Source organism: Sinohyriopsis cumingii, chromosome 4 (assembly GCF_028554795.1).
Source record: "Sinohyriopsis cumingii isolate HCF-2022 chromosome 4, ASM2855479v2, whole genome shotgun sequence".
Classification (NCBI taxonomy): Eukaryota; Metazoa; Mollusca; class Bivalvia; order Unionida; family Unionidae; genus Sinohyriopsis; species Sinohyriopsis cumingii.
The window spans coordinates 24,671,155-24,693,058 of record NC_142964.1 but is presented as its reverse complement, the minus strand read 5'-3'; the positions used below and the strand labels follow the sequence as shown (position 1 = coordinate 24,693,058).

Below are 21,904 nucleotides of genomic sequence, written 5' to 3'. Positions count from 1 at the left end.
CAGATCAGTGTAGTATGCAAACAAGTCACTAAAGAGATGAACTTTCCTGCCCCAGAAGCACAACATTGATATAGGGACATTTTAGGAAATCAACAGATGGAACCAAGGGACATGACTCAAACACAAACTGCTGGCAGGTCATCCTATTGTAGTTCCTCACATTAAAACCCATGGTTGTCGCAAACAGCAGTGAACAAAAGACATAAAAGTAGTGATCATGTACACTAAAGTTTCTCTACACGGCCACCTCCAACTTTCACAAGATGACATCATTTCCAGACCACCCTTCCCACAGATTTCAGTAGGAGGAAGACTTAAGTTCTTTTCTGCCACATGGGACAAAATTTGCCACAATGATCACTGGACTTGACAAGTGGTTTCTGAGGGACTCGGCATCAATTTCAAAACACATCCTGTTCAGTCCAGTCCCATCAGCTACAAACATTCCAACAGACCCATTCAAAGCCACCACCTTGCAGCAAGAAATAAACAACCATCTCCAGAAAATGGTGGTAGAAATCAAGTGAAATTAAAATTTTATCAGGATTTTATGCCAGACTTTTCTTGGACCTAAAATCAACCTAAGTGCTATCAGTCAATTCATTCACCCAGCTTGTTTCTCTATCTAAACACCACAACACATTCTGAATGCTGTTCAAGAGGGGAACTTCACAATCAGCATGGGCTTAAAAGATGCACTTCTCCATGTCAATAATTTTTGTAAAATGTATTGTTCTAATACTAATGAAGTACATGCAATGTCTGCATCTTAATGTCCTACTCTTAGTCCACAACTGTTAGTCTTCCATCGAGTCCCACAACTCTTAGTCCACAACTATTAGTCTTCCATTGAGTCCCACAAGTCTTAGTCCACAACTATTAGTCTTCCATCGAATCCCACAAGTCTTAGTCCACAACTATTAGTCTACCGAGTCCTACAACTCTTAGTCCACAACTATTAGTTTTCCATCAAGTCCCACAACTCTTAGTCCACAACTGAGTCCCACAGCTCTCACTACTTAGTCTCCCAACTCAGTCTCACATCAGATATCCCAACTATAGTCCTCAACTCAATGCCCCACTCTGAGTCACCCAACTCTTAGTCCCCACTGAGATGCACAAATCTCAGTCTTCCAGTTCTTAGTCCTCCACTCAGTCTCCCAACTCTTAGTCCCACATCTCTGCCTCCCAGTGCTAAGTCCCACAACTCTGGTTCCACCATCTCTTAACCCCACTGCGGAGTTAAAACAAACTGAATTAATTTATTTTGCATTGGAATGTTTGTTGTTTTGCGAAGAAAAATATTTTCATTGGTACTTTAATTTGGGGATTGAGGAAGAAATCTTACTTTTTTCATAGAAGGATCATTGTTCACTGGGTCTTGATATATGTTGATTGGGGAAGATGTTATATTGTTTCCTTAGAAGGATCATTTCTCCCCTGGTTTTTAAATGACTGTGTGGAATGGGGAAGGAGTCTTATTGTTTCCACAGATGGATCATTGCTCACTGGGTCATTTGAAATGTAGTAACCATGAAATCCAAGAAATTCTGGTACACCATAAAATAGTTCATTTGCTGTACACATTATCTACTAGCAGATTGTCTTCCTGTCAGTTTGCTGCACACAGTAGAAAGTGCTAGATTGACTGTCTGTTCTGGGTGTTTGTTACTTGTAAAAAATTCCGTTAGTAATTTTATGATACTAAGAAATATAAATATGAATAAACTCTGGATGATACAAGGTCTTATATGTATGGATCAAAAAGTAACTCTGCGTGATACAGGGTCTGATAAACTACCCTTAGTTTCATCCCTGGAAGATCATTCCATTAGTAACTGATTGATGGGATTTGGCATAATGTCTGTTCCTGAAGGGAGACTACTTTCATCAGACTTGTGCCACAGCAAGCAGCTGACATTTTATCATTTTTTATTGCTTAAATAATTTGAAAGATGCAATGAATGTCATTCTTAGCTTGGAAGCATTGGATTTGCAAGGTAGTGGATGCCTTTCTTGGCATGGAAACATTGGATTTGCAAGGTAGTGGATGCCTTTCTTGCATGGAAGCATTGGATTTGCAATGTAGTGGATGCCTTTCTTGACATGGAAGCATTGGATTTGCAAGGTAGTGGATGCCTTTCTTGGCATGGAAGCATTGGATTTGCAAGGTAGTGGATGCCTTTCTTGGCATGGAAGCATTGGATTTGCAAGGTAGTGGATGCCTTTCTTGGCATGGAAGCATTGGATTTGCAAGGTAGTGGATGCCTTTCTTGGCATGGAAGCATTGGATTTACAATGTAGTGGATGCCTTTCTTAGCATGGAAGCATTGGATTTGCAAGGTAGTGGATGCCTTTCTTGGCATGGAAGCATTGGATTTGCAAGGTAGTGGATGCCTTTCTTGGCATGGAAGCATTGGATTTGCAAGGTAGTGAATGCCTTTCTTGGCATGGAAGGATTGGATTTGCAAGCTATTTGATGCCTTTCTTAGCTTAGAAGTATTGGATTTGCAAGTTACTGGATGTCTTCCTTAGCTTGGAAGCAGTAGATTTGCAAGGTAGTGTCTGTCTTTCTTAGTTTTGAAGCATTGCATTTGCAAGGTAGTGTATGTCTTTCTTACCTTAAAAGAAATACATTTCCAAGGTTGTGGATGTCTTTCTTTGCTTGGAAGCACTGGATTTGCAAGGTAGTGGATGACTGTCTTTGCTTGGAAGCACTGGATTTGCAATGTAGTGAATGTCTTTCTTTGCTTGGAAGCACTGGATACATTTTGCAAGGTAGTGAATGTTTAGTTGGAAGTATTGGATTTGCAAGGTAGTGAATGTCTTTTTTGGTTGGAAGTACTGGATTTGCAAAGTAGTACATGTCTTTCTATGCTTGGAAGCACTGGATTTGCAAGGTAGTGAATGTCTTTCTTTACTTGGTAGCACTGGATTTGCAAGGTAGTGGATGTGCTCCTAATATAGTATGATTGGGTAAATATTATTAAAAGAAACATATTTTACTCCATACACTAGTCTGTTGTCAGGATATTGTTCCTTCTGCCACCTATTCCAAAATGAGTTTGCCATCTGTCTAATGTCATAGATAAGTGAATTTGTTTAGTGTTAATCCCTTTCCAGTCATCACTCAACATCTGTTCATAGTATCATTAATTCTCTAACAGCCTTTGTCATTTTTGTTATGATTCACACTTTAGATGAGGAAGAAAAGGTTGTGTTTTATGATGCTGTGGAGGACGTAGAGGAAATTTGTTCTGATGAGGAGATGCCATCCCTCATGATCACAGATCCACGCCTGAGAAACCTTCGCCAAAAAGTTTCCAATATTCAGAGAAAGAGGGCCAAATTGCGGAACCTAATTGTAAGTGATCTCTATGTTATATATATTTGTGACCTAATTGTAAGTGATTTTTATGTTACATACTTGTAACCTAATTGTAAGTGATATCTATGTTTTATAATTGTAACCCAGTTGTAAGCGATCTTTATATTACATGTACTTATAACCTAATTAAAAGTGACTGTTATATGACACGTATGATTAAGCTCACCTGACAATCATGCTTTCATGTCATCAATTGTACTCAAACATGAGAAAATGATACATTGAATAAAGGCAATATCTGTATGTTAAGTATTCAATTTGCATTGTGTGTTCTTGATAATTGATCTGTATGCTCAGAATTCAATTTCCATTGTGTGTTCTGTGTATCTGATCTTTATGCTAAGTATTCAATTTCCATTGTGTGTTCTGTGTATCTGATCATTATGCTATGTATTCGGGTTATAATGTGTGTTCTATATATCTGATCTTTATGCTTTGTATTCGGTTTGTAGTGTGTGTTCTATGTATCTGATCTTCATGCTAAGTATTCGGTTTGTAATGTGTGTTCTGTGTATCTGATCTTTATGCTATGTATTCAGTTTATAATGTGTGTTCTGTATATCTGATCTTTATGCCAAGTGTTTGGTTTGTAATGTGTGTTCTGTATATCTGATTTTTATGCTATGTATTCGGCTTGTAATGTGTGTTCTGTGTATCTGATCTTTATGCTATGTATTCTGTTGTGTATCTGATCTTTATGCTAAGTATTCAGTTTGTAATGTGTGTTCTGTGTATCTGATCTTTATGCTATGTATTCGGTTCATAATGTGTGTTCTGTATATCTGATCTTTTTGCTAAGTATTCGGTTCGTAATTTGTGTTCTGTATATCTGATCTTTATGCTATATATTCGGTTTGTAATGTGTGTTCTGTGTATCTGATCTTTATGCTAAATATTCGGTTTGTAATGTGTGATCTGTATATCTGATCTTTATGCTAAGTATTCGGTTTGTAATGTATTTTCTATGTATCTGATCTTTATGCTAAGTATTAGGTTTGTAATGTGTGTTCTGTATATCTGATCGTTATGCTATGTATTCGGTTTGTAATGTGTATTCTATTTATCTCATCTTTATGCTAAGTGTTTGGTTTGTAATGTGTGTTCTATATATCTCATCTTATGCTAAGTATTCGGTTTGTAATGTGTGTTCTGTGTATCTGATCTTTATGCTAAATATTCGGTTTGTAATGTGTGTTCTGTATATCTGATCTTAATGCTAAGTATTCGGGTTATAATGTGTGTTAATTTGTAATGTGTGTTCTGTATATCTGATCTTTATGCTATGTATTCGGGTTATAATGTGTGTTCTGTGTATCTGATCATTATGCTATGTATTCGGGTTATAATGTGTGTTCTATATATCTGATCTTTATGCTTTGTATTCGGTTTGTAGTGTGTGTTCTATGTATCTGATCTTCATGCTAAGTATTCTGTTTGTAATGTGTGTTCTGTGTATCTGATCTTTATGCTAAGTATTAAATTTGTAATGTGTGTTCTGTATATCTCATCTTATGCTATGTATTAGGTTTGTAATGTGTGTTCTGTGTATCTGATCTTTATGCTAAGTATTAAATTTGTAATGTGTGTTCTGTATATCTGATCTTTATGCTATGTATTCGGTTTGTAATGTGTGTTCTGTGTATCTGATCTTTATGCTATGTATTCGGTTTGTAATGTGTGTTCTGTGTATCTGATCTTTATGCTAAGTATTAAATTTGTAATGTGTGTTTTATATATCTGATCTTATGCTAAATATTAGGTTTGTAATGTGTGTTCTGTGTAGCTGATCATGTGAGAATAATTTTAATGCACTGTTTGCTATGTTTAAGTATTTTCCTAAGCATTTACCAGAGGATTTGAATATATAGGATTAGCCCTTGGACTCTGGCTTTTCCCAGGGCCTACAGCAAATAATTAAAAAACCACAAAGGATTTAAATATTTAGTATAGCCCTTGGGCTCAGGCTTTTCCCCATGTCCTACAGCAAACTATTATAAACAGAAAAGCCTGTACTTTCCTTATATTATTTATTTCTGATTATAAGTTAGTCTTTGCAAACTGGACCTTTTTATAACAAAATTTGATTTGGTTACATTTCAGATACAGAAAACTACTTATTTTGTGTGCTACATTTGATCTATAATTTAGATTATTATATGCACCCATGTCTAATATGTGCATCCATTCGCATTATATGCACCCATGTTTCTGTGTACATCAATGTACATTACAGGCACACATTTGTAATATGTGCATCAATATGCATTGTATGCATCCATGTGTAATATGTGCATCCATGTGTATGTAATATGTGCATCTATGTGCAATATATGCACCCATGTGTAATATGTGCATCAATGTGCATTATCAATTGTGTAATATGTGCATCAATATGCATTGTATGTACCCATGTGTAATATGTGCATCAATGTGTAATAAGTGCATCAATGTGCATTATATGCACCCCTGTTTAATGTGCACATCAATGCACATTACAAGCACACATTTGTAATATGTGCATCAATATGCATTGTATGCACCCATGTGTAATGGGTGCATCCATTTGTAATATGTGCATCAATGTGCATTATATGCACCTGTTTCATTTATGCATCAGTGTACATTACAAGCACATATTTGTAATATATGCATCAATATGCATTGTATGTATGCATGTGTACTATGTGCATCAATGTGCATTATATGCACCCCTGTTTCATGTGTACATGCATCAATGTGCATTATATGCACCTGTTTCATTTATGCATCAGTGTACATTACAAGCACATATTTGTAATATATGCATCAATATGCATTGTATGTATGCATGTGTACTATATGCATCAATGTGCATTATATGCACCCCTGTTTCATGTGTACATCAATGTACATTACAAGCACACATTTGTAATATATGCATCAATATGCATTGTATGCATCCATGTGTAATATGTGCCTCCATATTTATGTAATATGTGCATCCATGTGCAATATATGCACCCATGTGTAATATGTGCATCAGTGTGCATTAACACATTTGTAATATGTGCACCAATGTGCATTATATGCACCCATGTGTAACAAGATTTTCAAGATGGTCAATATGGCAGCCATATTAGATGCCAGATTGGTACCATTTTTATTTAGGATGAACTAGTCCATAGGATGATTGTGTGCAAACTTCCATGGCAGTCCTTGAAATAGTTCAGGCGGATTAGTGATAACAAACCTTTGCCAAAGAATGGACAAAAGATCATAAGATGGAGCCTAAACTAATTCTATTCTCAAACAGTAAAGGCTGAAGCCGGGTATTCTTTAAATCTTTTGAGCAGGAATTTAAACTGATGGTCAAAGCTTAGAAACTCTGATAGTCTTTAACAGAAATTACAATAAAGCCAGAATCAAAGGACTTTCAGATTTTTCTAACTATTGTCGCTATATTTGTCTACCAAATTTTGATGATGTAGGTTCACCTTCAGGATCATGTGTGATTTTGATAGTTTTGAACTTGATTTAGAGTTTCTAGCTCAGAATATTTCCAGAATATGTGTCCAGATCTGCCACTGAATATGGCACCAGAATACATGCCCTGATCTGCCATTGACATGGCACCAGAATACATGCCCTGATCTGCCATTGAACATGGCACCAGAATACATGCCCTGATCTGCCATTGACATGGCACCAGAATACATGCCCTGATCTGCCATTGAACATGGCACCAGAATACATGCCCTGATCTGCCAATGAACATGGCACCAGAATACATGCCCTGATCTGCCATTGACATGGCACCAGAATACATGCCCTGATCTGCCATTGAACATGGCACCAGAATACATGCCCTGATCTGCCATTGAACATGGCTACATAAGATCAGTGCTTACATATTTCTTTAGGATTCAGTAGTCTATCAAATGCTTAAAGAAATGGCAGGCTTGGATTTATGGTTGTCTGCATATTACAAAGCTGTGCACATAATGTGTACATGTTCACTTTTTGGTGAACATAAAATACATGAGTGCACATATAAATATGTGCAAATAATGCACATACATGCACATATTACACATGGGTGCATACAATGCATGTTGATGCACATATTACACATGGGTGCATATAATGCATGTTGATGCACATATTACACATGGATGCATATATTGCATGTTGCTGCACATATTACACATGGGTGCATACAATGCATGTTGATGCACATATTACACATGGATGCATATAATGCATGTTGCTGCACATATTACACATGGTTGCATATATTGCATGTTGCTGCACATATTACACATGGGTGCATACAATGCACATTGATGCACATATTACACATGGGTGCATATATTGCACATGGATGCACATTACATACACATTGATGCACACATTATACATGGGTGCATACAATGCACATATTACATACACATTGATACACACATTACACATGGGTGCATATAATGCACATTGATGTACATATTACACATGGGTGCATACAATGCACATTGATGCATATATTGCATACACATGGATGCACATAGCACACATGTGTGCTTATAATGTACATATTACACATGGGTGCAGGGGGCCCCGAGTGGCCGAGTGGTCTAAAGCGCTCTCCGTTCCGGATCACTGCCATCTCACTTCTGTCTGCGTGGGTTCGAGTCTCGGATTCAGCCAATGTGGGTATGTGAGAAAGCTTGCCAGTAGCTTCTCGTGGATCGGTGGTTCTTTCCGGGGTTTTCCTGGGTTCTTCCTCCACCATTAATACTGGCCGCCATGTATAGCCTATCGTGTGCTGAAAAATGGCGTTAAACCCTAAAACAACAACAACAACAACAACACATGGGTGCATATATTGCACATGCATACACATATTACATACACATAGATGCACATATTACACGTGTGCTTATAATGCATGTTATTGTTGCTCCTTGTGAATGATGTAAAGTCAGCAAAGAGTTCTCACTAAAAGACTTCTTTTGGTGTCTAGTTGGTCCTAAATGAAAATGGTACTGATCTGAAATCCAATATGGACCCCATGGCATCCATCTTGGAAATCTTATTGGTTGTCACATCTTCATGAAGTTTTCACAAAAAGACTTATTTTGATATCTGGTTGATCCTTAATGAAAATAGAGCCACATCAGCCATCTTGAAAATATTTTTATTGATACAACTCAAATTGGGCGTTTTCACTAAAAGAAGTTTTAAGATGTCTAGTTGGTCCTAAATGAAAATGATGATACTCTGACATCCAGTGTAATCACCATTGCAGCCATTTTGAAAATCTTCTTATTTGCTACTCCTGACTGGATCATCATATCAGCATGGGGTTTAACACTAAAAGACTTTTTATTATGTTCAATTGGTCCTAAATGCAAAATGGTACCAATCTGCCATCCAATATGGCCACCACATGGCCATCTTGAAAATTGTGTTATCACATCTCAAAATTAAAACGGTGCTAATCTGACATCCAGTATGTGGCCACCTTGAAATCTTTTTCCTACAGCATTAAATAGAAAGTAATATTGACACTGGTTTTTCATCAGAAGTATTTCATGTTGTTTACACCAATAGACCTTTTATGGTACCTGGCTGGTCCTAGATAAAAAAAATAGTGTCAGTCAGTAATGCCTTGTTGTTTTTGTCATTGCTCCCTCTGATCAGATGGTCTTTATGACATAATGTTTTCGCCAAAAGACTTCTGAAAGTGTTTAAGTTATCCTAAATGAAAATGGTTCCAATCTAACATCCAGTGTGTGTACCACAGTAGCTAATTTGAAAATATTATTGCTGAAGAATATCAGAGAGTGTTTCAATGCCCAGTTAGGAGGATGGAAAGGTCTTGTCTTGAATTTTTGGGAATAATTTTTCATTCCATTAGAGTCAGTCCCTTTGTAGAAAACTTCTTTCTTTTTTTATAGATTGCTTTAGAGAAGCGGTACCAGTCAAAAGAGCAGCAGAAGAAGGATGGAGAAAACAAATTTCAGCAACATCATGCAATACAAATTGTAATGTATATTTAATACCTGCAGTCGAATACCTATCATATGTATGTTTCTTGATTTGTTGAAAGTATTTAAGTTGCTGTGAATTTACTATTTTTAGCTCACTGGACTGTAAGGCCTAGTGTACTTATGGAATGGCCATGTTTCTGCCATCTGTTCATCAACATTTTCTTGTTACACAACTGGAGGCCATGATTTTGGTCCAGTTATGATCACATTTGGAATATAGGTTCGTGTGATAAGTATCTTTGACAGAGTCAAATGTGAACAAAATCTATTTATCTTAGTTGGTTGATCTTGCATCTGATTGTTTGAGTTTGTTTAAACTCCAGAGGCCATATTTATGGTCTGATTTTGATTAAACTTGGAACATATACTTATGTCATCAATATCTCAGACAAATTTGTTAACAAATGAAGTCCATGCATTTTAGAGAAGTCATCTTGCTGGCTAAGCTTAGTACCACTCTGGAGTCCTTTTGATCTAATTTTAATTAAACTTGGAGTTTATACATGTACTTATCAGGATCTTGGAAAGTCCATTTTATCAGGATTGTGGTAACTCCATGTTATCAGGATCATGGAAACTCTTTGTTAATGAAATGATCTTGCATCTCACTGACTGAGCTTCTTGTCATTCTGGAAGCCATATATATGACCCAACTTGGAATATGGACTTATATCATTTAGCTGTTGAATGAATTTGATACTGTGCATGATACATACATATTAAGGAGGTGATCTTAAATCTGATTGGCTGAGCTTGTTGCAAATCAAGAGAGCATATTTCTAATCAGAATTTGGTAAAACATAGAATATAAGTATATATGAATGCCTGTTCTCTTTCTCAAAATTAAAGAGAAAAAAAAGGGAACCAACTCAAGATATTGATTTTAGAGAATCATCACTTTGGGGTTACATAGTTCTTCTGCTTGAAAAAAAGGAAAACCAGTTTTAAAATTTTTTTATATTACATGATACATAAATTTCAATACGCTAAATAAAAGTTTGAATGAAAATACACCTTAGGGATTAAAATAATTAACTTGTCATTTATAACTGAAGGAAAAGTATAAAATACAGATACTGTTATTAAAATGTTCACTTGCAGGCATGCATAAACAGTGTGAAATACTGTAGTTAAGGATCAGAATTTTTGTACACTTTTATAGGCATTTGTTTACAAGTACTTTGATTGTAATTCAAATTCAGAAGAATTTTATCTTATTTAAATGTTGTTGAGACTTTTTCATCACAGGGGCACATAGAGGGAACTATGTTTACATTTTTAATTCTTGCAACTGTTCAGGGAGATAATAAACACAAGGAAATATAATAATATTGCAGTATTGTTTACAAATTTCAATGTTGCAATATTGTTTTACAAATTTCTTGTATATCCAAATCAATATTAAAATCTTGTCTATTTGTTGTACAGAGACTGAATCTTCAATTTATGAAAAATATATATGCTTGTATTATCACCTTTAGGTTCAATGTATCAAGAATTTCTTGTAATGAAAAATAAAAATAGCGAGTTTGAAAGTGCTGTAAAATAGTGAGCTTTCTATTTAAAAACGAATCCATTTAAGTACTGTTATTTTGTTAAACTTGCCCTGAAATTTGCTTGGAAGTAAAATGTGTGTATTCAGTAAAAGTGGTGTTTGAAGAAAGAGTCACTTACTTGTCCAAAACCTGTTTCATTAGAAAAGTAAGGAAAAATCCACTTGCCTATGACTGCAGTTTAAATGAAATTGTATATCCCATACAACATTTTTATACATTCAGAGCAAAAGACTAAATCATTATCTCACCAATGCAGACTGAGTGATGCCACAACTGCACAGTATATATCTAGGTCTAGCCCTGGTTACACGCATCACATTGAGGGATTTGCAAAGGTTGTGCAATATCTTTCATAAAACGCTAAATCCATAACTCATATTTTTAAAAGTGTACATTACAAATTTTAAAACGAATATGGGACTAGTAATGGGTTATGCAATAAATACAAAACCAGATAAATGTTTTGTTCAGAGTTGGGGAAGCAACTTGTTTGATATGACATAGTCCTCGGCATGTTTCTGTGCTGCATCAAACTTTTTCTTTATGCCCATTTGAAACAAAACACAGATGTAGTTTTGTCTTTGTATTTATCATCCTTTAATCACATGACACATGTCACATATACCAACACATTGACCAGATGGAATATTGGGAAACATTTGAGCCAAATCAGACTTTTGGCAAAAATTTCAGATTAAGTCTATGGATTCTTTTGTTGTTGTTGTTGTTGTTGTTGGGTTTAACGCCATTTTTCAGCACGCGATTGGCTATACATGGCGGCCAGTATTAATGGTGGAGGAAGAACCCGGGAAAACCCGGGAAAGAACCACCGACCCACGAGAAGCTACTGGCAAGCTTTCTCACATACCCACATTAGCCGAATCCGAGACTCGAACCCACGCAGACAGCGGTGAGATGGCAGTGATCCGTAACGAAGAACGCTTTAGACCACTCGGCCACTCGGGGCCCCGGATTCTTTTGTAAGGCTGTGAATCATCCAATGATTTTCAAGAGCACACTTGTTTCATGTCTGAACTTTACATAATTTTCTCAGTTTGTTGAGTTAGTGTGTTTTATGTTAAATGTGTTTTCTCCCTTTTATACCAACAGTGTAGCTAGTATAGCGTTATGCTTCAGTATCAATACTTTCGATTTTTATGAACAGGCTTTGGAATGTCGGCATGATGTCTTTAACAGTATCAACTATAGTATAGCTTAGTCATCCCACTTTAGTTACACTACATATTCCAAAGTGTGACAGCATTTATATATTAGATAGATATAGGAGCTGTTTCAAAAGCTAATTTAATTTATAATTTGACATACAGAACGACAACTAGCTGGTGTAAATGGTATTTAATCCATCAGCGGATCATACTTTCATGTAAGGTTGTGTCCAGTCGAATCCTTGCTGATGAATCATTCTGAAAAAATATCAGTAATTTTTATTCCCCTCCACCACCATATTTTGTGGAGAGGGCAAATGGTTTTAACCATGTCTGTATGTCGTGTCACATCATATCATGTCACATCATGTCATGTCACTTCATATCATGTCACATTATGCCATATTACATGTCACATTCCTTCAGTTGCAGAATGAATTTCCACTCACTAACATCTTTGATGTTAGGCTTTATATATTTGTAAGACATATGTCAGTTTTCAAGATCGTCAGCCCATGTTTGAACCCTGGCATAGTAAACCAGATTATCTTCAGAAACACCATAATGACATAGATATCAGGATCCTATGGGCACATTTATTTGTTACTTTGGCTATGAATATGGAAATCTGTGAATCTGAGTAATCAGCTACTATTTTCAGAGTCAAATCAAGTTTGTACTTTTGCACCAAGGGTGAAAACAACATAATGATGGCCCATTCTGATATGAAAGATGCATCCACATGGTACCATTAAAACTGATAGAATATTGAAACAGTCCAAAATGTCAAAAAAAGGACAGCACAGAATATCCTAAATCTACTACTTGATATACCATAAAACAACTCCATTCATGGAATTAAAATGACTGAATTTGAATACAGATACCTCAAGTCCATGTTACTGTTAAAAGTTACTAATGAATTTTACCCTCATTATTTGCATAGTATGTTTCTTTTCTGTGACAAGAACAACAGCAACACCAAGGACCTAAATAGAGATCGATTACAAATGATCATTGCAGGACAACATTTCCAGAAACAAATAATTTTTAACAAATCATTGGTCTCTCTGGTGTTATGTTATATGTTACGTATATTTAATTTATATTGTGTGCTTGACGTTTGTCCATGATTGAGGGTCATGGAAAGACTTTTGTGTACCTGGCTTCTGTTGATATTGTGATTGAGAGTTGTGGATAAAGTTTTGCCTGCCTGACTTTTGTCGATTGTGATTGAGAGATGTGGATAAGGTTTTGCTGCCTGAGATTTGTCATGATTTTAAGTTGTACGCAAGATATTTACTAGAATAGAAGTTAAAGGGTTAGTGGAATTTTCCATGAAAATGATTAAGTTTTCCAAAATATTCTATTGCAGAGTAGGTCAGTTTGGGATGTATATAAAGGAGATTTGGTAAATAATTATTCATTCATGTTTCAAATCAATCTCTGGGTATCTGTGATCAGAGTTTGCATTTGTGTTCAGATATAATTAAGAGGAATTATTTATCAAAATCATTAATTGTGATTACTAAGTGTTCATTGATATTGGATTAACAAATTATTTGGAATTATTGTGAATTCATTCAAAGATTTATGTTACATGTTTAGGCTCAAATAATCAGTAATAAAAGAAAGAATGAAAACAAGAAGCTTTGAAAAAAATTTAATGAATAATTTATTTCTCTGGAATAACTCTGTAAAAATGAAAAAATAAGAACTTACGTTTGTAAGAATAAAATCCAAAAATAATCCAAGAATATTCCACATTAAATTTTAGAAGACCTAATAATGAAATGTTCTAATGAATTCAAGTTCGAGTCCCGACGAAAAATCCAAAATGGAAGGCGATGATGTATACTGTAGTCAGTATAGAGCTGATGTGTACGGTCCTTTTTGAACTTGAGAAAACAATATTCCAGTGTTTGACTTCTGAATAAAATTTAAATAAATGTCTTAGTCCAAGAATTTTGTATGAGCACTCAAATATTTCCAGTCAAGAGAATCTTTTAGAATCCAAATAATTTGAATAAAAATTAAAATGTAATTCCCAAACTGGTCACAAACACACACTTTCCAGTGTAAAGAAAAAAGCCCCAACTGAGAAATGTCTCTTTAACAAAGATTATTCAGTAATTTGAAATGCAAAACATATTCCTAGAGGAGGGTCAACTCTCCAGAATTTTGGAGAAGTATTTACATCTAAAAGCATGTAGTCCCAGTGTGGCTTTGACAAAATCCGATCATTTTACTCCATGAATAAGATAAAAATAAAACATTGTTTACTTGTCTCAGTGATTTCTGAATTAAGGTTGGGAACTAGGTCAGCATAAGATACAAAGTTTGGTGTTTATGATTAAGTCAGGTCAAACTGAATTTTCTGGAATATATCAAATTCCTAGTAAACAAAATTGCATATAATGAAATTAAAAATATTTTTTTTTTTAAGCTTGCAAACAATTATATTAAATCAAATATAAATTAGATCAAATATACATAAGAAGACATTTTGCTTTGCATCATTCTGATACATCAGGACATTGAAGACATGGAATTCATTCTGAACATTTCATTCTTTTGGACTTGTAGTAGGACATTTGGGTTTATTTGGAATTTAATTCTCAATACTGTCTTTTAAATTTCACTTTGTAACCTAGAGAAATAAATAACTTTATTATATGCTTATTTTTTTCTCCGTTAACTTTTCATTGTCAGAATTGTGCAGTAATTTACAATAGTGAACTTGCATATTCATATTGAACTCACGTGAATAAAGGAACTACTTTCTATTGTAAACAAACAATAGACCCAGACACCAGCACTTTTGATTTATTTTATTTGTCTGTGGAAGAAATCAACCAACTTAATGAACTAAAGCAGATGTTTTATGGACTGCCACATATGAGCTGCTTTGCCGCATTAACCTTTATGATACAGTGTTTCAGATTTAGATTAGCTATAGAGGGTCCTTACAAATAACACAGAAGTGACAAGGCATAAACTCTCTTTAGCTGTTAATAAGAATGGCAAAAATAGACTTACAGTTTTACATCCTGAATTTCCTCAAAACGTAATTTCTTAGTTCTGCAAATCCAAATTACACGAGTCATGTCATAGGTTCTCAAGCTTGATTACACATTTCAAAATTGTACTGGAATTTCAACTATATTCCAAGTGCAATTACATCCTCCTTACTGCACTCAAAATGAAATAAATATTAAATTCCATAACGTCTTTTTGCTAATTGCAATTGAGAGACTTCATATTTTTCCCACATGATGATTTCAAAAATTCAATGACAGAACAGAAACATATTTGCAGATGTCAACATGCTTTTCCCTTGCTGCTTAAATCTGATGTATTTCATGTAGAATTGGCAGGTAAATCCAGTCCATACTCATGAAATTTTGTAGAATCCATCAAAATACCAAAATCTGTTCATTACAGATCATATGGAAAAGTTGTTTCAATGCGCATTAATTCACAATATGACTCCAAATTTCAATTTTAAGTAGACCAAAATGCCATTTTCTTTTGAAAGTTATGTCTAGCATGTGACTATGTTCAAATATATCTGGGCGGAGTTATGTGCGAATTAACACTGTTATTGTTATGTAATGATAAATCAGCGCTTGTGTATTTAGGATAGAATATGGCATACATTCAGTTACTTTGTTTCGTGTAGTGTATTTTTGTTTACATAATTAAGCCTTAGGTAGAATAAGAAAATGAGCATATAATAAAAAGGTTACTGCATTTGTATGGGAAAATATGAACTCATTTTATTGAATGTATATACTGCACTCCGAATGTCACGCAGTATTTCCATCCAAAAAACTAATTTTATTATTGGTTTCAATTTCTTTCTATTATGTAGTTTAAGACCTAGATTTGTAACATATGAAATAAACTGTAGCGCAGAAACAAATCTGTTGATAACTTCATACATTGATCATATTTGTTGATAATTCTATATATCAATCATATCTGTTTATAAGAACCATACTTTGATCATGTCTGTTGATAAGTTCCATACTTTCATCATGTCTGTTGATAACTTCCATACTTTCATCATATATGTTGATAACTTCCATACATTGATTATGTTTTGAAAACTTCCATATATCAATCATATCTGTTGAAAACTTCCATATATCAATCATATCTGTTGATAACTTCCATATATCAATCATATCTGTTGATAACTTCCATATATCAATCATATCTGTTGATAAATTCCATATATCAATCATATCTGTTGATAACTTCCATATATCAGTCATATCTGTTGATAACTTCCATATATCAATCATATCTGTTGATAACTTCCATATATCAATCATATCTGTTGATAACTTCCATATATCAATCATATCTGTTGATAACTTCCATATATCAGTCATATCTGTAGATAACTTCCATATATCAATCATATCTGTTGACATACAGACACATAAGTAATTATTTTTTTAAATCCCATACTTTGATTAGTTCTATTTAGGAACAGTAACATTGTGTTATATCTGTTGTTGTGCCTTGATCACATGAGTATGGTGTCAGATTAATTGATCATTCATTTGTACTGTAAATAAAAATATGATTCACATAGTTATATTTGTTGTTTTTGTTAAATACAATCCTATATGGTTTCATCTTGCTTCAAGGCTGTAGCTTTTTAATCATCAGATCTTCACACCAAGATTAATCAGTATGTTTCTATCATTTACTGTAAATGTGGTTCCACATTCTAAATAATTCCTGGAAGAACATTCATTGATGTGACAGCCGTCATGTAGTTGAGAATTTTATAATTAATAATTTTTGATTATTCACAGAGTACAATTTTGAAAAATGAAAGCAATTTTTCACTTCATGGGCACATAATAAAAGCATTTATCATTTCTAGGCATCATAAAGTTAGTTTGAAAATTGTTGATCATATCATGTAACAGTGTTGCATAGCAATATTTGTTACATTCCACTGCATCATGTAAGAGTGTTTCATGGCCATGTTTGTCACACTTCATCTGAGCATGTAACAGTTGCATAGCAATATTTGATACACTCCATCACAGTATGTAACATTGTTGCATAGGAATATTTGTTACATTCCATAATATCATGTACATCATATCATGTAATAGTGTTGCATAGCAATATTTGTTACACTCCATCATATCGTGTAATAGTGTTGCATAGCAATATTTGTTACACTCCATCATATCATGTAATAGTGTTGCGTAGCATTATCATTATATAATGCAGCCTTTGCAGTTAGTATTTGCAAAGTTAATTGACCAGTTTCCACTCATACCAGTGTAGCAGCTGGTAATTATTCCCAACCACACTGTAATATCAAGGTTTTAAGGTGTAGCCAGGGCAGTCTTGTATTGCAGTAGAGAGAGTCTACTGATTGACTTACAACAGACTGAGTTACCACCTGTTGTGAGTCTGAGATAAACAAGGTGATCCACCAGCTGGTCATGTTTATCTCATATTGTGCTATATAAACTCACCCACTGTGTTTAATACACAAGTGCCAGAACTGGACTAGGATGTCACTGAAGTACACTCAACAACACTCTATGCCAGCCAAAGTATAACATAATTCACTTATATGTATCATATGTAATAAAAATAAATCTTTAACTTCAATAGTTAAACTAACTAAAGTACATGCAGCATCTGGCATTTTAAAATTAAGACAGTTTTTTTTATTTGATCTAAAAGTAAGGGTAATATTCATTATAATATACTGATAAAAATAACAGTATTCTAAAAAGTCTATTGCATAATGTGCTACCTATTAAAGGAAATCTCTGCATAGTCTATTGCATAATGTGATACCAAGGGAAGGGAATCTCTACATAGTCTATTGCATAATGTACTACCTATTGAAGGGAATCTCTACATAGTCTGTTGCATGCTACCTATTGAAGGAAATCTCTCCATAGTCTATTGCATAATGTGCTACCTATTGAAGGGAATCTCTGCATAGTCTATTGCATAATGTGCTACCTAGGGAAGGGAATCTCTACATAGTCTATTGCATAATGTACTACCTGTTGAAGGGAATCTCTACATAGTCTATTGCATGCTACCTATTGAAGGGAATCTCTCCATAGTCTATTGCATAATGTACTACCTATTGAAGGGAATCTCTGCATAGTCTATTGCATAATATGCTTCCTGTTGAAGGGAATCTCTACATAGTCTATTGCATAATGTACTACCTATTGAAGGGAATCTCTCCATAGTCTATTGCATAATGTGCTACCTATTGAAGGGAATCTCTCCATAGTCTATTGCATAATGTGCTACCTATTGAAAGGAATCTCTCCATAGTCTATTGCATAATGTACTACCTATTGAAGGGAATCTCTACATAGTCTATTGCATGCTACCTATTGAAGGGAATCTCTCCATAGTCTATTGCATAATGTGCTACCTAGGGAAGGGAATCTCTACATAGTCTATTGCATAATGTGCTACCTATTGAAGGGAATCTCTACATAGTCTATTGCATGCTGCATATTGAAGGGAATCTCTCCATAGTCTATTGCATGCTGCATATTGAAGGGAATCTCTCCATAGTCTATTGCATGTTGCGATGCTTGTGTGAGGGAGTTGCTCCAAACTTTATTATATGCTACCTATTGAAGGGAATCTCTCCATAGTCTATTGCATGCTGCCTATTTGAGTGAATCTTTCCAAAGTCTATTACATGATGCCTATTGAAGGGAATCTCTCCATAGTCTATTGCATGCTGCCTGTTTCACTGAATTTTTCCAAAGTCTATTGTATGCTGTGCTGTCTAATCAAGGGCATTTCACCAAAGTTTATTGCATGGTACCTATTACATACAACCTATTTGAGAGAATCTCTCCAAGGTCTATTGCATACTCTGCAGCCTAATCAAGGGAATCTCTCTAAAGCCTTTTGCATACTGCCTATTCAAGGGACTCTCTCCAAACCCTATTGTATTGTGCCTGTTTGAGTGAATCTTTTCAAAATTTATTGCATGCTACCTTCATGCTGTCTTTTCATCTGTTATCATATTTAAAAAATGGCAAGTTTGTCTTGAAATTGAAATGAAAGCTGAAGATCTCCAGCCAATTATACTGATTTTAATCTCATTCTTTAGCATTATAGCATGGGCCATATGGTAAATCTTTTAATTTAACCAACATCCATACTTTATTTTCAAGTTTATCACTCATTGTTGTAGTGGCGTCAAGAATGCATGATTTCATGCTGTATGCACAAGGGGATGATTCTAGTCATAAACAGATTTGTACTTGCTGGATTTTTAAGATTAAGGTTTCACATACAATATGCTTTTTATCTGCCCATTCATTTTAGCTCATTTATTATGTGTTTGCCACAATTTCTTAGTAATTTTGTGAGAAATTGACCCATTCATGGTCCACTTTCCTATTCATTAAATAAATATCTGGATCACAATTATTACTACCTTAGTCATGAAATATCTTTGATTTTATTCAGTATTAGTTGATGGTGGGGTCAAAAATAACAACTAGGAATTTCACATGTTGCTTGAGAGGGGCTTGATGTGGCTGTAAAGGCCTGGGGGTGTAATCGTAGAACACTGTTTTGTCATGTCATATTTGTGCTGATTTGGCTTCATAATTCTCCAGGGAGATTGAATAAATGTATACATGTTGATTTTAGAGTATTGTAGTCATTATGGATAGTTTCAGACTTGGGAGGGTACCTCCTGGACACAAAGGCCATTTTTCAGACTTGGGAGGGTACCTCCTGAACAACAAAAGCTGTTTTTCAGACTTGGGTGGGTACCTCCTGGACAACAAAGGCTGTTTTTCAGAATTGGGAAGGTCCCTCCTGGACAACAAAGGCTGTTTTTCAGACTTGGGAGGGTACCTCCTGGACAACAAAGGCTGTTTTTCAGACTTGGGAGGGTACCTCCTGGACAACAAAAACTGTTTTTCAGACTTAAGGGTAACTCCTTGATAACAAAAACTGTTTTTCAGACTTGATAGGGTACCTCCTCGACAACAAAAACTGTTTAATACTACCTTAGCAGAGCAATACTTTATAAATATTTTAAAAAATTAGTGAAATAGGTCAAAATTAAAACTCTTCATTTTTTCTTATGTACAAAAAGCAAGAATAAAAGAAAAATCAGAATATGCCAGGGGTCAAGCTAGACATGAATTATATGCCAGGGGTCCAGCTAGACATGAAATATATGCCAGGGGTCAAGCTAGACATGAATTATATGCCAGGGGTCAAGCTAGACATGAATTATATGCCAGGGGTCAAGCTAGACATGAATTATGTGCCAGGGGTCAAGCTAGACATGAATTATATGCCAGGGGTCAAGCTAGACATGAATTATATGCCAAGGGTCAAGCTAGACATGAATTTTATGCCAGGGGTCAAGCTAGACATGAATTATATGTCAGGGGTCAAGCTAGACATGAATTTTTATGGAGATGTGAATTCTCGTTTTCGGCAGAATAGGGAGAAGAGAGAGCTGAACTAGGAAATGTTGGAGCAAGGCAATATATATATATATATATAAATAAAGTTTGCATAAATTGCAATTTTAACTGAAAGCAATACTTAGATGACTGCATTGTAGTTACAAATAGGTACTTAGTACTTACTCAACTACCACTTAAGCAAGATATTTATTTATTTATTGTTTCTGAAACTTTACTTAATTTCTGTCAAAAGCATTTCAAACATCATTTGAAACTACCCATATAACATGGGTCTCAAACTCAAATCACTATGAGGGCCACATGAGAACTAGTTGAATGGTCAGAGGGCCATAGCTGTGAAGAATTTTTTTTTTTATTATTAATAAATTTGTCAAGTTCCAGATGTCAGTGTGGGCTTCAGGAAAAGACTTGCATGTACAGGCCACTTTTTTTAGAGCCCTGTCGGATAACTTGTAGATGAGAGTACAGGTGTCATCACACTATTGTATGTATTCATTAGAACCACAGTGGTCACTAATGGTAGGGATGAACATCATGTTTATGGACTTAATTTAAAAATTAAATGTAAATCTTTTTGGTGACATTTTGAAAAGTGTAAAAATTAAATTGCTTGTTCTAATGCCAACTGATTAGCTATCATTCACAGCAATGAACAATTATGGTGTGATGCAAACCATTTGGATGTGTCTATATTTAGAAACAGAATTTCATAATATGTTCACTTCCAGTTTCTTGCTTTGTTAGAACAGTCCATAGACAGGTTTGCAAATTTAAGCTTTTAATATTTGTCTACATACTTGTAATAATGTTGTGAATTGATTATTTTGCTTTGTAGTTTTTCTTGTTTTCACAAAAATGCATGATGTAAGAAAACTAACTTGACCTTAAAGCACTTTTCAGAACTCCACAACATCGTACCACATGTTTTTGATCTCATTTTTAAATTTTTTTTATGCTAAATCTTATATCAGATAATGTTTAAAAATGTTGCTTTCCACAAGTATATGTTTTCCTAAATTATGTGCTCAATTAATTACAAAAACAGACTGTTGAAAAGGTACTTCCTTAACACAGTGATGTCTGGCATTATTATCCCATGATAGGTTCACTTATGGTTTCAAACTGATTTTATGAAGAAATTAATGCAAGAACAGTTGTTAAAATCAGCAAAAAATTTAAAAAGTGTTTGCTCAGTACATGGTGTTTTGCTATAACTTTCATTGTAAAAGAACACATCTGACTGACCCAACCAATGGAAATAAACCTCATAAATAAATAGATT

General features: G+C 34.7%; 1 protein-coding gene across 2 annotated transcripts in view; it reads left to right on the top strand.

Moving 5' to 3' along the window:
- The window catches only part of LOC149800820 (junction-mediating and -regulatory protein-like), a 99,101-nt gene that overhangs the window by 30,911 nt on the left and 46,286 nt on the right, over window positions 1–21,904 (top strand). For both annotated transcript variants that reach the window (XM_089954816.1, XM_089954815.1), the window contains exons 6-7: window positions 3,201–3,364; window positions 9,322–9,408. In XM_089954816.1, coding sequence (XP_089810942.1) covers window positions 3,201–3,364; window positions 9,322–9,408 — 251 coding nt within the window. The remainder of the gene's footprint in view (window positions 1–3,200; window positions 3,365–9,321; window positions 9,409–21,904) is intronic.